We start from the raw sequence: 17,247 nt of genomic DNA, 5'->3' as shown, positions 1-17,247 counted from the left end.
TCGGGGTCTTTTGTGTCTCCATACAAATTTTAAGCTTTTTTATTCTAGTTCTGTAGAAAAATGCCACTGGTAATTTGATAGGGATTGCATTGAATCTGTAGATTGCTATGGGTAGAATAGTCATTTTCACAATATTGATTCTTCCAATCTAAGAACATGGTATATCTCTCCATCTGTTTGTGTCATCTTAGATTTCTTTCATCAGTGTTTTATAGTTTTCTGAGTACATGTCTTTTACCTCCTTAGGTAGGTTTATTCCTAGGTATTTTATTCTTTTTGTTACAGTGGTGGATGGGATTGTGTCCTTAATTTATCTTTCGTTGTTAGTGTATTGGAATGCAAGAGATTTCTGTGCATTAATTTTGTATCCTGCAACTTTACCAAATTCATTGATTAGCTCTAGTAGTTTTCTGGTGGCACCTTTAGGATTATCTATATATATAGTATCATGTCATCTGCAAACAGTGAGAGTTGTACTTTTTTTCCAGTTTGGGTTCCTTTTATTTCTTTTTCTTCTCTGATTGCTGTGGCTAAGACTTCCAAAACTATGTTGAATAATAGTGGCAAGAGTGGACATCCTTGTCTTGTTCCTGATCTTAGAGGAAATGCTTTCAGTTTTTCACCGTTGAGAAGGATGTTTGCTGTGGGTTTGTCATATATGGCCTTTATTATGTTGAGGTAGGTTCACTCTGTGCCCACTTTCAGGAGAGTTTTTATCATAAATGGGTGTTGAATTTTGTCAAAAGCTTTTTCTGCATCTATCGAGATGATCATATGGTTTTTATTCTTCAATTTGTTAATATGGTGTATCACATTGATTGATTTGCATATACTGAAGAATCTTTGCATCGCTGGGATAAATCCCACTTGATCATGGTGTATAATCCTTTTAATGTGTTGTTGGATTCTGTTTGCTAGTATTTTGTTGAGGATTTTTGTATCTATATTCAGCAGTGATATTGCTCTGTAAGTTTCTTTTTTTGTAATATATTTGTCTGGTTTTGGTATCAGGGTGATGGCTTCGTAGGATGAGTATGGGAGAGTTCCTCCCTCTGCTATATTTTGGAAGAGTTTGAGAAGGATGGGTGTTAGCGCTTGTCTAAATGTTTGATAGAATTCACCTGTGAAGCCATCTGGTCCTGGATTTTGTTTGTTGGAAAATTTTTAATCACAGTTTCAATATCATTACTTGTGACTGGTCTGCTCATATTTTCTGTTTCTTCCTGGTTCAGTCTTGGAAGGTTATACCTTTCTAAGAATTTGTCCATTACATCCAGGTTGTCCATTTTATTGGCATAGAGTTGCATGTAGTAATCTCTAATGATGCTTTGTGTTTCTGTGGTGTCCGTTGTAACTTCTCGTTTTCCATTTCTAATATTATTTTTTTTTCTAATATTATTGATTTGAGTTCTCTCCCCCTTTTTCTTGATGAGTCTGGCTAATGGTTTATCAATTTTGTTTATCTTCTTAAATAACCAGCTTTTAGTTTTATTGATCCTTGCTATTGTTTTCTTTGTTTCTATTTCATTTATTTCTGCTCTGATCTTTATGATTTCTTTCCTTCTACTAACTTTGGGTTTTGTTTGTTCTTCTTTCTCCAGTTCCTTTAGGTGTAAGGTTAGATTGTTTATTTGAGATTTTTCTTGTTTCTTGAGGTAGGACTGTATTACTGTAAACTCTCCTCTTAGAACTGCTTTTGCTGCATCCCATAGGTTTTGGATAGGTCGTGTTTCCATTGTCATTTGTTTCTAGGTATTTTTTGATTTCTTCTTTGTTTTCTTCAGTGACCTCTTGGTTTTTCAGTAACGTACTGTTTTGCCTCCATGTGTTTGTGTTTTGTACGTCTTTTTCCCTGTAATTGATTTCTAACCTCATAGAGTTGTGGTCGGAGAAGATGCTTGATATGATTTCATTTTTCTTCAATTTACTGAGGCTTGATTTGTGACTCAAGATGTGATCTATCCTGGAGAATGTTCCATGTCCACTCGAGAAGAAAGTGTAATCTGCTGTTTTTGGAAGGAATGTCCTATAAATATCAATTAAATCTATCTGGTCTATTGTGTCATTTAAAGCTTGTGTTTTCTTATTAATTTTCTGTCTGGATGATCTGTCCATTGCTGTAGGTGAGGTGTTAAAGTCCCCCACTATTATTGTTTTACTGTCGATTTCCTCTATTATAGCTGATAGCATTTGCCTTATGTGTTGAGGTGCTCCTGTGTTGGGTGCTTATATATTTATAATTGTTATATTTTCTTCTTGGATTGATCCCTTGATCACTATGTAGTGTCCTTCCTTGTCTCTTGTAACATTCTTTATTTTAAAGTCTATTTTATCTAATATGAGTATTGCTACTCCAGCTTTCTTTTGATTTCCATTTGCATGGAATGTCTTTTTCCATCCCCTCACTTTCAGTCTGAATGTGTCCCTAGGTCTGAAGTGGGTCTCTTGTAGACAGCATATATATGGGTCTTGTTTTGGTATCCATTCAGTGAGCCTGTGTGTTTTGTTTGGAGCATTTAATCCATTCACATTTAAGGTAATTATCGATACATATATTCCTATTGCCATTTTCTTAATTGTTTTGGGTTTGTTTTTGTAGGTCCTTTTCTTCTCTTGTGTTTCCCACTTAAAGAAGTTCCTTTAGCATTTTTTGTGGAGCTGGTTTGGTGGTGCTGAATTCTCTTTAGCTTTTGCTTGTCTGTAAAGCTTTTGATTTCTCCATCAAATCTGAATGAGATCCTTGCCGGGTAGAGTAATCTTGGATGTAAGTTCTTCCCTTTCATTACTTTAAATATATCATGCTACTCCCCTCTGGCTTGTAGAGTTTCTGCTGAGAAATCAGTTGTTAACCTTATGGGAGTGTCCTTGTATGTTATTTGTTGTTATTCCCTTGTTGCTTTTAATAATTTTTCCATGTCTTTTATTTTTGTCAGTTTGATTACTATGTGTCTCGGTGTGTTTCTCTTGGGTTTATCTTGCCTGGGACTCTGTGCTTCCTGGACTTGGGTGGCTAGTTCCTTTCCCATATTAGGGAAGTTTTTGACTATAATCTCTTCAAATATTTTCTCAGTTCCTTTCTCTCTCTCTTCTTCTGGGACCCCTATAATGGAAATGTTGGTGCGTTTACTGTTGTCCCAGAGGTCTCTTAGGTTGTCTTCATTTCTTTTCATTCTTCTTTTTTTATTCTGTTCTGTGGCAGTGATTTCCACCATTCTGTCTTCCAAGTCACTTATCCATTCTTCTGCCTCAGTTATTCTGCTATTGATTCCTTCTAGTGTATTTTTCATTTCACTTATTGTATTGTTCATCTGTTTGTTCTTTAATTCTTCTAGGTCTTTGTTAAACATTTTTTGCATCTTCTCTATTTGCCTCCATTCTTTTTCTGAACTCCTGGATCATCTTCACCATCATTATTCTGAATATGTTTTTCTGGAAGGTTGCCTCTCTCCACTTCATTTAGTTGTTTTTCTGGGGTTTTATCTTATTCCTTCCTCTGGTACATAGTCCTCTGCCTTTTCATTTTGTCTGTCTGTGAATGTGGTTTTCCTTCTGCAGGCTTCAGTATTGTAGTTCTTCTTGCTTCTGCTGTCTGCCCTCTGGTGAATGAGGCTATCTAACAGGCTTGTGCAAGCTTCCTGATGGGAGGGACTGGTTGTGGGTAGAGCTGGCTGTTGCTCTGGTGGGCAGAGCTCAGTAAAACTTTAATCTGCTTGTGTGCTGATGGGTGGGGCTGAGTTCCCTCCCTGTTGATCATTTGGCTTGAGGTGGCCCAGCACTGGAGCCTACAGGACCTTTGGTGGGCTAATGGCAGACTCTGGGAGGGCTCACACCAAGGAGTACTTCCCAAAACTTCTGCTGCCAGGGTCCTCGTCCCTGTGGTGATCCACAGCCACCCCCCACCTCTGCAGGAGACCCTCCAACACTAGCAAGTAGGTCTGGTTCAGTCTCCTATGGGGTCACTGCTCCTTCCCCTGGGTCCTGATGCACACACTCCAAGAGTGGAGTCTCTGTTTGCCCCAGACCTGTTAAAGTCCTGCAATCAAATCCTGCTAGCCTTCAAAGTCTGATTCTCTGGGAATTCCTCCTCCCCCTGTCGGACCCCCGGGCTGGGAAGCCTGACGTGGGGCTCAGAACCTTCACTCCAGCAGGTGGACTTCCATGGTACAATTGTTCTCCAGTTTGTGAGTCACCCACGCAGCAGTTATGGGGCTTGATTTTATTGTGATTGAGCCCCTCCTACCATCTCGCTGTGGCTTCTCCTTTGTCTTTGAATGTAGAGTATCTTTTTTTTTTTTAATTTCATTTCATTCCATTTATTTATTTATGGCTGTGTTAGGTCTTCGTTTCTGTGCGAGGGCTTTCTCCAGTTGCGGCGAGCGGGGGCCACTCTTCATCGCGGTGCACGGGCCACTCACTGTCACGGCCTCTCGTTGTGGAGCACAAGCTCCAGATGCGCAGGCTCAGTAGTTGTGGCTCATGGGCCTAGTTGCTCCGCAGCACGTGGGATCCTCCCAGACCAGGGCTCGAACCCGTGTCCCCTGAATTGGCAGGCAGATTCTCAACCACTGTGCCACAACAGGGAAGCCCTGTAGGGTATCTTTTTTGTGAGTTCCATCATCCTGTTGATGATTGTTCAGCAGTTAGTTATGATTCTGGTGCTCTCACAAGAGAGAGTGACCGCACGTCCTTCTACTCTGCCATCTTGAACTTACAATATTGAGTGCCTATTTTGAACTAGATTTTGCAGTAGGCTATGGGGATAAAAAGATGGGTAAAAAGAATGCTTCATTTCCTTACAGATCTAAGTCCAGTGAGTGAGAAGGATAGTATCATGATAAAATTCTGATTAATATCATGATATTTATTATGAATAGGGGTGTTATCAAAGTGTTATGTGAGGTCAGAAAATAGATGCCTAAGTCAGTTTTGGGAGAGGGCTTCCTGGAAAAAAAAGCAACAGGAGGACAAGGGACTATGAGACTCCTTTTTGTACAACTTCATGTTTGTAATTTTGTGGGGCTGCAAGTATGTATAGCTGTCCCTTGGTATCCTTCAGGGATTGGTTTCAGGAACCCCCACAAATACGAAAATCCTCCAGTGCTCAGGTCCCTTATATAAAATGGCACAGTATTTGCATATAACCTGATTTGCAAGGATTTTATATGCAATCTACTGTAGATTTTATATGTAGTCACTTCTTTCTGGATCCTCTTTTGGATATACCCTCTTTAAATGTGGGCAGCATGTGTTCAGATAGCTTTAAAAAGCTACAGTTTCATATTTTCCAAAGAATCTGACATTGGTCCCCACAGTGACACAGCATCTATTGAAAATAATAAATGGGAAGAGTCTATTTCTTTAACATTTTTGTAATTTGGACTTAAAATCTAACTCTAATCTTCATAGGTGTTATAGAGAGCATTTATTTTTTTAAACAAGAAGGTTTGAAAAATGCTTGTATGGTAATGTAACATAGATACAGTCAAAACTGTAAATTGCTATTTTAATTTGATTATCCTTTTGAAAACAACCTGGATTAAATAGCATTTATACAGAGCTGCATGAAAAGTAAAGAGAATGCATTGAGAAACCAGAATTTCATTTCAGTAATCAATTATTTTCAATTACTTGTGACTGCTGAAATGTTTCTGTGAAGGAAAATACCTAGAGTTGATTTATTCAAATTCCACAATTCTTTCCTTTTTAAAAACATGCATTCTGATATTTTTGTGTTCATTCAAATTTTTAACTCCCCAACTCTGTATGTATTAAGGGACATTGGCATCCTAAGTAGGACTATATTTAAAATATGAGTAATTTTATTTTTATAGTACTGGGTATGGCTTCTTTATACTGTGATGAATCTTGCTTTCTGCCTTTTATTTGCATAAGTAAAATCTTCATTTTTGCATCATCATGTATCTTTTCTGCATATAATTAACATTAACTTTTTTGGCTGTGCAGAGCTGGCTATTTGCCTCAGAATATTCCCCTGGAGATTATCAGATACCTGTCTGCAGAGAAGGATTTTCTTCCTTGGCACGCCGCCAGCCGAGCTCTTTATCCTCTAGATAAATTACTGGACCGCATGGAGAAATACAATGTCTTCAATGTAAAAAGATATATTTTCTTCTTTCTTATTTTCAGAAGATAAACTGTTTTCTCATTATTCACTATATTCAACTGATCCTGAGTTATTTTAGTTCCTTCTAATTTGTGCTATTTTTGTCCTGATCTTCTGTGCAACACCAATGGCAAATTCTTGAAGAAGAAATGTAATACATGCTACTTTTTGTTCTAGCCTAAAAGTGTCAATTAAGCTTAAATGCCTCAGAATTTAAGAACAAATACACATGGCACATCCTTAAAGTTCAAACTTACTTCCCTAGAGTTAAAGGGCTCTGTGTTCACAAAGGACTTAACCTGGGGAGAGGGATCCAAAGATCTTCACAGAATATAGACAGTTTCAGTAAAGATTCTTAGTCATTATTTTTAACCAAAAGGACATAGTAAATTCAATTCACTTCCTTAATTAACAAGGATAAGATCAACATTGAGGCAAAAGCCCATTCATAATTGGGTCCAAGGGGATATAGGAGAGCAAACAACAGATAATCCAAATAGACCTGAAGACATGACAAACATTCCAAAATGTTACCTGACCAGATTTTCTAAGCTTGAAGACTGGGAAACCAGAAGTGCACTGCTGACACCACCTAATCTGATGTAATAATCATTTTGAATAAGATTAGGATTAAGTACTGCTAATGAGCTTTTGATTCCAAAATTTCTTATCACCAGTGAAGCTTTGCATATGAGAGTACGTCTCTGTAACTCCTGTCACCTTTGGGCACTATTTATTTCTTTTTAGTTATTTCAAGACTCTGCCCTGTGTCTTATAAAATCATCCTAATTTATGACATACTGGGCTCTGCTAATTAACCTACGCATTTGGAATGACTCGAGACTAGATTGCTATGACATGAAATCTGTTTATTAGAGCCATCTAAACTGTGTGATGTCCATAAGAGTTGCTTCTTTCTATTTTATCTGAAACCTACATGAAAGCACCTCTGTTTTAATATTTTTTTTAATGGGAATAGTCCTGGCTTGACAGTTCATTGTTGTTAGTTTTGTCTAAGCCCTTGAAACAGACAAGCGTGGAAATGTATCATTACAGTTATGGTATAATTTTTATCTGCTGGAGAAGGACTTATTACTCTTCTCTTTTCTTCTTAATACAGAGACACTGCAATATTAAACTTATGTAAAACAAAATACATTTTTGTATATATTTGCACTTCAGAATAGTATATCATGTCAGACACCTCATTTTCAATAAAAGTTAAGAATTGCTTTTACTGTAATTTCAGTGCTTTCATTCCATTGACAAAATCCAAGGACCACATTAAAGTGAGGAGAGCATATCTTACCTTGCTACTGATATTTAAGTATATCATTAGATGAATGGATTTTGACTTTGAAATACCACATCATTTTAGTAAAGAGTGTTCTGTGTACGTCAGGTTCAAAAAGGCTAGGCTATTGACTGGGCTTATAGCACAGTTTTGCATTAAATATGGTCTATTGACATAAAACAGATAAATATTAGGTGCTCATTTTCATAAACTATATCTACATACATTTGTGTATATGTATGTATGGTTTCATTATCAATATTCCTCACTTTTCTTGTTCTGCTGCAAAAATTATCATCTCAAATATTTAATAGTGCAAATTACTTAATTGTTCAGTAGGAAGTGAAGAGTAGACTTCCATCATTGCAACTGTATTTTACACTAATTTTCTATATTTGAAATATCAAATTGAATAAAATTATAATAGAGCATTACCATGCCCATAATTTTACCGCTATTTCAAAGTTGGTTCATTTAGAAAATATTTCAATTTTACTGTATAATTTTACTTGTCAGCATGGAGTGATTTGAAAATGATATTATCTTTATTTCTCCTACCCCCCATTTAGGAATATATTTTAAAGCAAGTTGCAACAACGTACATCAAGCTTGGTTGGCCAAAAAACAATTTTAATGGATCTCTTGTTCAAGCATCCTACCAACATGAGTATGGTTTTATTTTCTTATTTGCTTTTTTCCCCCAGAACTGTACAGTAACACACCACTAAAACCACTGTGACTTTAGCAGCATGAGACGATCTTACTTTCATTCTGCATCTTTCATTTCCCTCTCCTGGGAGGATTTCTGATGGGCAGCACAGTTTCCACCACCTGGTACTGAGAACAAAGGCTTTTCTTTGCCATGTTTTAATTTAAGATCTGCCTCTATTGGTAAAGTTGAGATCTGAACCCATACCCCTCACTATAGTACTGTTTCCAGAGAAGACTTTTTTATGTATAACTTCTACTCTGCTTAGTTATCTCTTGCTCAGCAAAATGGAATTTCCATATCTGAAAATTAATTTTGTGCTAATTATTTACTTATCTACTGTAATGTAGTGTAATGAGTTTCCTTTTCTCTATAGATATTAACACTGTTTGTTAATTTTTCTTTTGATGATACCCAGAGAGCTACGTAGAGAAGTTATAATGCTAGCATGTAGTTTTGGCAACAAGCACTGTCACCAACAGGCATCAACGCTTATTTCAGATTGGATTTCCAGCAACAGAAACAGGTAAGTTGAACCAAATCCTGTATTTCTGATATGATTTATACTGCTTTCAGATTCTCAGTGGATGCATTTCATTTATCAACTGGAGAAAAACAAGACAAGAAAAAAACACTGCAAAACTTTGTTTCAGGTTCACAGCTTACAAAGCAACAGCATGAAAGCCACAATACACATATCTTTGGAATGTTTTATGTAGTTTTAAACTACCTTTCTTAATCCAGACCTATTCTTCAAATATAGGGTGTCACCTTATTTTAAATTTTGATAGCTTTGCTATCCCATGAGGACAAAATAAATTTAGGTCAAACTCTAAGTTTCTTTAGAAAGGTTGCGGTATTTATTTATAAAACAACTGTGAGCATTTTGATATAAATGAAGTAGCATAGCAAATGTTAACATTAAAAACTAAAAACAAAAAGTTTATGAAAAACCTTTACTCTTTTAGTGACCTTTGACACTTTAAACTTGTATCTTGGAATTTCACAGTACAGTATTTTAATACATAATGTGAGGTTAAAAATATTTAATAGTATTATTATTATTATTTTTTTGTGTGTGTGGTACATGGGCCTCTCACTGTTGTGGCCTCTCCCACTGCGGAGCACAGTCTCCGGACGCGCAGGCTCAGCGGCCATGGCTCACGGGCCCAGCCGCTCCGCGGCATGTGGGATCTTCCCGGAGCGGGGCACGAACCCGTGTCCCCTGCATCGGCAGGCAGACTCTCAACCACTGCGCCACCAGGGAAGCCCTAATAGTATTATTTTTGATTTAAATATTATACTGAATGTCAGTTGTTAATGTTAATGAAAAGAATATTAAATGTAGAAAATAATCAAAGATCGGTGATCTTCTTACTATAGTTTTCTAAACCTTTTTAGGTGTCTTTGAATTTCCAAGGATCATTATATTACATTTCTTTTTACACTTTGGGCAATTTATAATCACTCCTCTCCAGTCTTTGGCCACCGTGTTAAAGAGAGTCCGATCAGAAGAATGAGGAGCTAGGGAACAATTTGTTCAGATGATTCTATTTTACATGGTACAGGGGGCTTGTCCCTCATATGAGTGACTGAGATGACCCCATGAGCAACAGAGAAAGAGACTGGTTGTAGAAGAACATTGAGGACCACAGACAGTGTCATCTATTTATGGAACAAATTGGTATTTGTCTTGCTGAGAGTTGTTTAAGTTTAAATTTAGTACCTGAATCTAGATCAAAACATAGCTCTCCTGCTTTAAAAGTCTGTGAGGGAAATCTTTCACTGCGTTACTTAGTAATTAATCAGAACATCTCACCTTCTCTAGAGTTTTCCTGTTTTCTCTTTAAGTTAATCGATCTTAGTCGTACACTGAGCTAAGAAGGAAAATATTTTATCACTATTATCTCTCAATGGAACCATCATACACTTGAAGACAGCGATTAAATCCCTCATCGCTCTTCTTTAGAACTAAAGCAAATTCATTTGTTAAACTTAGACTAATGATTATCGTTTTTGCTAAGTCTTCTGAAAATTATTATATTAGACTTAAAATGTTATAAAACTTTTTTCCTATTTTTTACCACCTCATTCAGTTCTACCACATTAATTAGGCTATGAAAACTTAAACATTTATCCCAAACCAATACATCCAAAATTTGATTAAGATATATAATCATATATACATTTGAGGAAAAAAAGGTGATATATATACTATTTGAAGATTGTGGTCTCAACTTTCCTCCCCTTTGTTTTTTGTTTCATTCTTTGTTTTATTTGGCTACAGACACATGTCTTTTCTCAGAGCTGATAGCTGTTTTTGAACCCTTTCATGAATATACCCATACTCACATATATTCTCGCTATTGTATTAAAATTGAACTTGTACCGTTGCATTACCACAAATTCTCTAGACAGTATTCAAGCCAGACATCACTTTCTACATTTAAAAATATAGCTATTGGGAAAAATCTATTCTTAAAATCATTCATTCATTTAACAAAATTTTATTGAGTGCTTCTCAATAGCAGCTGGTAACCAAAAGTCAAAGAGAAGAGGCAGAATTCAAAATGAATAGGAGATGCAGCTCTATAAACAAATACTTTGTTTGTACTTTGTTTGTACTTTGAAGCAAGAACTAAGCACAAGACAGAGTGTGAACACACAGCAGGAAGGGGTTACTGCATTGGAGACACTGCATTCTTCCTCATGAAGGATGAGTAGGACTTTGTCAGATGATAGGGCTGAGTGAGGCAGTGGTAGGTGTGTATGAGTATGTGAGGCAGGTGGATGCAGATTCCAGACAGAAGGAAGGCACATGGATTGATGTGTAAGGAGTGCAGCAATATTTGATTTGTGAGTTTGAACCATTGATCACTTCCATAATTCTCTTATAAATGAAAGTGTCAGCTCATTTCAGTTTTGATAACCCTGCCATTTATTCGTAAAATAATTAAATTGGGGCCTAATATTTTAAGGTTCTTTTGTTATTTCCTTCATCATTCTTATATTCTCCTGCTTTGCTTTCTTTTGTAACTGGGCAAGTAAACCTGCTAAATGAAACTAACTCTGTGTTTACTAAGGTTTACTCAACTGACCAACCATATGACACGACCCAGCATACACAAGTGACTTCCTGCAGGGAGGGTAAATGATACTCACTGAGCTACCTGTGTGTTAAGATCGGAGGTTTAATCTATATTTTGGGGATGACAGCTCAATATTAAAACAATAATGTACTCCTGTTCTTGGTGCTGAGTTTATCGTTCTTAAATTGAGTCAATTAAGGGGAGGGCTAGGTTTCTTTTTAAATGTGCCTGAAGTAACAGACCAGTAAGCTTTGTTTGTTTGCTTGGTTTTGTTTAACTGGAACCTTAAAAATCATCTAAAAAAACCCTCCAAGGGTAATGTAGTTGTATACTAAAAAATTTTGGTCGGAGAGATGCTATGTATTTATGCTAATAAATCTAAAGGACAAGGAGTCATGGAAGTAGCAGGGCTTGCAACCTCTGGGGTGCTGTGTTACTATACAGCCCGATCTTGATATACTGGTGATATAGGTCGAATAGGTGGCATTGGATTCAGGAAAATGGAATGGAAAGTTGGTGCAGGGCGGGGTAATGGAACCAAAATGTGCAATGAAAAGCTAGAGATGGTAGCAACAGTGAGAAAAATTCAAGAATTACAGTGGATGATACATTGAATGAGTCGACATTCTGAGCCCTGTTAAAATATTCAAATGCTACAGTGTGTTGAATTGTAATGGTGATGTCATGCATACAGACAGATTGAGCTATGTTCCCGTCTTGTTAGTCTGTGGTTTGGGGACTGAGTTCAGCAGAATGCCACATTTCAGAAAAGAGACAAATCACCAAGCATTCGGTAGAGAACAATACGAATGATAAAAAAGATCTTGAAAACACCAGCTACAAGAGGAGGTAGTGAGGACTGAGAATTTCACTCTAAAAAAAAAAATACAGAAAAGATGAAAGCCTTTTTGTATGGATAAAAAGCCTAATAAGAGGGACAGAAATTGGTTTCTTTCACTGGTTGGTGCAAATAAACAAGAACTAATTGGTCTGAGCTTCACTGAGTAAAATAGAGGGGATATATTTTTACTGCAAGTGAATTATTATTTGAAACTGTCTGTATTAAAGCACTGTTGAGATTGGACAGTTAACTGTCCAGGGGTCTCAATAGAGCAATATGCGATTTTCTTTGAATAAAAATTTAACCTGAAGTTAAATGTGTCCACAGTTGACACAGCTCTTAATTTTGTGATAATGTATTATTTTTCAAATAATGTGAAAAGATACAATTTTTTCTTTTTTTTTAAAATTTTTATTTGAGTATAGTTGATTTGCAGTCTTGTGTTAGTTTCAGGTGTACAGCAAAGCAAATCAGTTATACATATAGATATATCCACTCTTTTTTAGATTCTTTTCCCATATAGGTCATTACAGAGTATTGAGAAGAGTTCCCTGCGCTCTATAGTAGGTCCTTATTAGATATCCATTCTGTATGTAGTAGTGTGTATATGTCAGTCCCAATCTTCCAATAAAGCTTTAAGCCAAGACACAGTAAAGATTTAAAGCGTTTAATTTTTAAAAAAAGTATTCAATGGTGATATCAATTCCCTAACATATAAATTGATAACTGGTATCAATACCCTACTTAAAAGATACCTTAAAAGAGCAGAATACCTTATACATTGTGGGAAATTTAAAATGTTTAGTGAATTGAAATTAATTGCAAATTCATTTTGAAATTGAAAAAATTAAGGCCATTTTATAATAAAATTTGTAAGTAGAGGAGAATCTCTGGAGCTTTGCAGCATACATAATACTGCAATAATAAGCTTCACTACTCATGTAATTAATTATAATGTTACCAATATTATTGTCTTTAACAATGATAATCATAATGAAAACTATATCTATTTTATTGAGTATTTATTACATTTCAAGATTGGGCTAAGTGCTTTTGGTGCATGATCCCGTCATTCTTTTTTTTTTTTTTCTGTACGCGGGCCTCTCACTGCTGTGGCCTCTCATGCCGCGGAGCACACAGGTTCCGGATGCGCAGGCCGAGCGGCCACGGCTCACGGGCCCAGCCGCTCTGCGGCATGTGGGATCCTCCCGGACCGGGCACAACCCGCGTCCCCTGCATCAGCAGGTGGACCCTCAACCACTGCGCCACCAGGGAAGCCCTGATCTCGTCATTTTTATTTTCATTTTTATAGAAGAGAAATCCAAAACTTACAAAGGTTATGCAACTTGCCAAGATTATATAATAATAGGTGGCAGATCTGGGCTTCCGTCCCTAGCCTGTCTACTTTCTACCCCTACTGCCGGTAATTCTGTGGTGGTATATCAAATTTCCATACGTCAGTAATAGATGTTTGTTATAAAAAAAAAAAAAAAAAAAAAGCAAAAAAGACACCCAAGAGAACTCAGGTACTCTCTGCAGTGAGTGTAAGCAAAAGTTTTATGCTACACTGTATAAGCCTGTGGTCTCTAACCTGATTGTGCACAAGAATCACTGGGGGGACTTGTTAAACAGTTTGTGCTGAGCCCCACCTCCAGAGTTCTGATTCAGTAGGTGAAATGGGGCCCAAGAATTTGTATTTATAACAAGTTTCCAGGTGATGCTGATGCTGCTAATCTGGGGACCACACTTTGGGAACCATTGGTATTAGGAACTGTTATGGTCTTCAGAGTCAAAGACACCATGATCAAATTGCAGCTGTTCAACTAAATTAACTTAGGAAAATCACTTGGTTTCATCATCTGAAAAGTGGCAGTACTACTAACAACCAAACAAGTAGTGAGAGTTATGTAAAAGAATGCCTATATAATATCTGACCCTTATAGGAAATTATAAAACATTAATCATCTTTGAAGTTGCCTGCTACTTGACCGACCCCCCCTGCCGAGTAATGAGTGGTATGAATTTTAGATGGGGAAAGTAGGAACAGTGTAGAATAGAACAGAATAGGACACTTATAGAATGCCTTCAATATTAGACTTAACTCTCTATAAGTTTTGAGGATATAAGGATGTGACCTGTAACATAAAATAAAAAACAAAACATTACCAGAGACTCTCAGTTAGGAGCAGGAGGACATTTGCCCTTTTCTCCCCGCTTTAAGAAATACTGCCTGTCTTGGCCTCTGGGTAAATATTACATTTTCTTTCCTCCCCTTAATCAGCTGCTATTTACGGTACATGTACCTCCACCAGCCATAGCGTTTTTTTAATCTCATAGTGTAAAGAGCTCCAGTTAAGCTTCTTTCCTTTGTGTCTGCTCTCTATCCATCAATATTTGCTTTACTTATGTGAGAACATAAAGGTGGAGGGACAAAGGGCTCTTTCCATTATGGTCTGTATGTGTTCAGTTCAGAAACCTCATGTTTTCTTCCCTGAAAACATAGGTCCTAATTTATTGCCCATGTTTCCAAGTTATTGTGGTCCTATTACCTCTGCTCTTTACACTCCTTTTTGTATTCTTTTTACTGTACATTGATCTACTATAAGTTTTCATAGGCTAATGTTATACCAGCCAGATCTGCCATTTTCGTGGTCAGATACCAGCATAGTCCTGTTGCAGACGAGTGAACACAGCACGGTCTATGTGGAGTCTATGTGGAGTAGTGGAAAGGGCAGGGCTGCCCAAACCTCCAGTGAGCTGGGGTGAGGAATTAGGTTTGCTCTTAGTTTGTCATTAGGCACCTGTGGGTTAAGACAAGTCTGTTAATGGCTCCAAATTTCAACCCTGTTTCTAAAGTGAGAACAAATCTCTACTGCTTCCATCAGCTCCAACGGTCCAAAATTTCACACTCACTGTGCTTGCACATAAATCATATAGTTTCCTCACAGTGTGTCCACTTTGGGTTCTCTTTTGATTATATAGTTAAAAGGGGATATATGTTCATTTATTCATGTATTTGATAAGTATGTATTGAGCAGCTACGATGTATCAGGCACTGTGCTAGACACTTGGAAGGCAGCATTCCTTCATTCAAGCAATGCCAGCCCCTGCCACCTGACTGGCATTGAGAACATGTGGTCCGTGCCCCTGCCCATCCTAAAGATGAATGCAGGGGCAAGGAGGGAGTGTAGGAGGGAGACAGAAATTGTTCAAAATAATCACATAAAGCTAAAAATGAAACTCAGGTGAGTGCAACCAAGAAGAGATCTGTGGTGTTCTGAGACACTGTCCTGTAGGAATTTGACCAGATCAGGAGATCAGGGAAGACTTCCAGCCCTGAGTGCTGGTGTTGGAAATGAAGTGAAGGGGACATATATGAACATGACTGAGGAAGGAAGAGTGACAGGAGTTAATATAAAAAGTAAGAGAAAGGAAGGCATTTGATGACAATTGACATCCCTTGGGCTCAAACTTTTATGCATATGAATTGCCTAAAATGACATTTTTCAGTCTAAAACTTTTATCGTACATTTAAATAATTGCAAGAGGGGTTTGGGGGCTTCCCTGGTGGCGCAGTGGTTAAGCATCCGCCTGCCAATGCAGGGAACACAGGTCCGAGCCCTGGTCTGGGAAGATCCCACGTGCCGCGGAGCAACTAAGCCCGTGTGCCAGCCACAACTATTAAGCCTGCACTCTAGAGTCCACAAGCCACAACTACTGAGGCCACATGCCACAACTACTGAGGCCACATGCCACAACTACTGAAGCCCGCGCTCCTAGGGCCGGTGCTCCGCAACAAGAGAAGCCACCGCAATGAGAAGTCCGCTCACTGCAACGAAGAGTAGCCCCTGCTCACTGCAACTAGAGGAAGCCCACGCCCAGCAACGAAGACCCAACACAGCCAAAAATAAATAAATAAATAAAATAAATTTATTAAACAAACCAACAAATAAATAAATAATTGCAAGGATTTAAATTCCAGCATATTGTAAATAAACATTTTTTTCAATAAAATTCTTTCAAGACCTTTAAATGTATACAGTGGATATGAAACATCATAGCTATTTTATAACCATCATTAGACATTTAAAAATACGATTATGTTCTTATTTACTAGTCACAAATTTCACATTATTCTTTTCTCCTCCCTCAAATTATGTTCTAATATAATATATTTTTGCTTGAAAATCTTTTTTGGATCACCCTATCATACTTCTCTGCAGTAAAAAATACACACACAGAACACACATAGACATACACACACAAATTTTTTCAAGTCATCATAAAAGCCTGTTACGTTTTTTTTCCCTCTAAATTGGGGTTTCATTACAATTGTGTACTGTATGTACTTGATCACATAAATACATTGCAAATTTTGGTAAATAATTTCTAAACATGAAAATAAAAATTGTTAAATATAAAAGTAAAAATTGAAATTGGCCTTTTTTCCAATTAGTTTATATACTCACAGATAAATATTACTCACTGCTAGAATGAGAAAGTTTCACTATCAATTCTATTCATATTTTTATTTTAAAGTGCTGAAAAACCTTATACATGAAAATAGATGGGAATGGAAGTTGTTTTGTTACAGGAATGTAACACAATTCTTCAAAATCTTTCCAAGTTTTGTGCCAAAAATCACATAGTAATCTATCACCAAAATTTAATTATCACCTGACAGCTTGATCAGTCCCTTCTTCAAATTTTATGGAAGCAGAGATTTTAAAAAATTGAAAACTCATTTTCTAGATATCAACACCAATATTTAGAATTTTCTCTTTATTTGATACTGCAGTACAATGCACCCTGCAAACATGCAAGATGAATGAATGAGAAATATGCCTCTCTCCTGGAAAGTGAAAGTGAGAGAAGGGTTTTTATGAAAAAAGAACTATCTATATAAGAGTTTAGAATGTGGAAATGGATTGCCATAGTGCTACCCATATCCTTAGGTACTCCTTGAAAAGTCTTACTTTACCCCCAGAGGTACAAACACCTCATTTTGAAGACTCCTGCACTAGGATGTAGGTAGAAATGAGAAGTAGATGAGATTGTCCAGGGAGAGAATAGAAAGGAGTTCAAGGCTAAGAACTGAGCTATCACAACATGGGATAGCGGCCCTGAAGATGAACATTTTCAGTGTATTCTAAAAGTTTTATTTCTTCTGCCAATTTTTGTATATTTTTC

At 37.0% G+C, this 17,247-nt stretch overlaps 1 protein-coding gene across 1 annotated transcript in view; it reads left to right on the top strand.

Moving 5' to 3' along the window:
* TRHDE (thyrotropin releasing hormone degrading enzyme) overlaps positions 1-17,247 on the top strand; it is a 409,484-nt gene that overhangs the window by 364,121 nt on the left and 28,116 nt on the right. Inside the window, exons 13-15 of the mRNA XM_007448769.1 lie at positions 5,965-6,112; positions 7,988-8,085; positions 8,546-8,653. Coding sequence (XP_007448831.1) covers positions 5,965-6,112; positions 7,988-8,085; positions 8,546-8,653 — 354 coding nt within the window. The remainder of the gene's footprint in view (positions 1-5,964; positions 6,113-7,987; positions 8,086-8,545; positions 8,654-17,247) is intronic.

This window comes from Lipotes vexillifer, unplaced genomic scaffold (genome assembly GCF_000442215.2).
Source record: "Lipotes vexillifer unplaced genomic scaffold, Lipotes_vexillifer_v1.1 scaffold329, whole genome shotgun sequence".
Taxonomy (NCBI): domain Eukaryota; kingdom Metazoa; phylum Chordata; class Mammalia; order Artiodactyla; family Lipotidae; genus Lipotes; species Lipotes vexillifer.
This window is presented reverse-complemented; position numbering and strand designations above follow the sequence as displayed.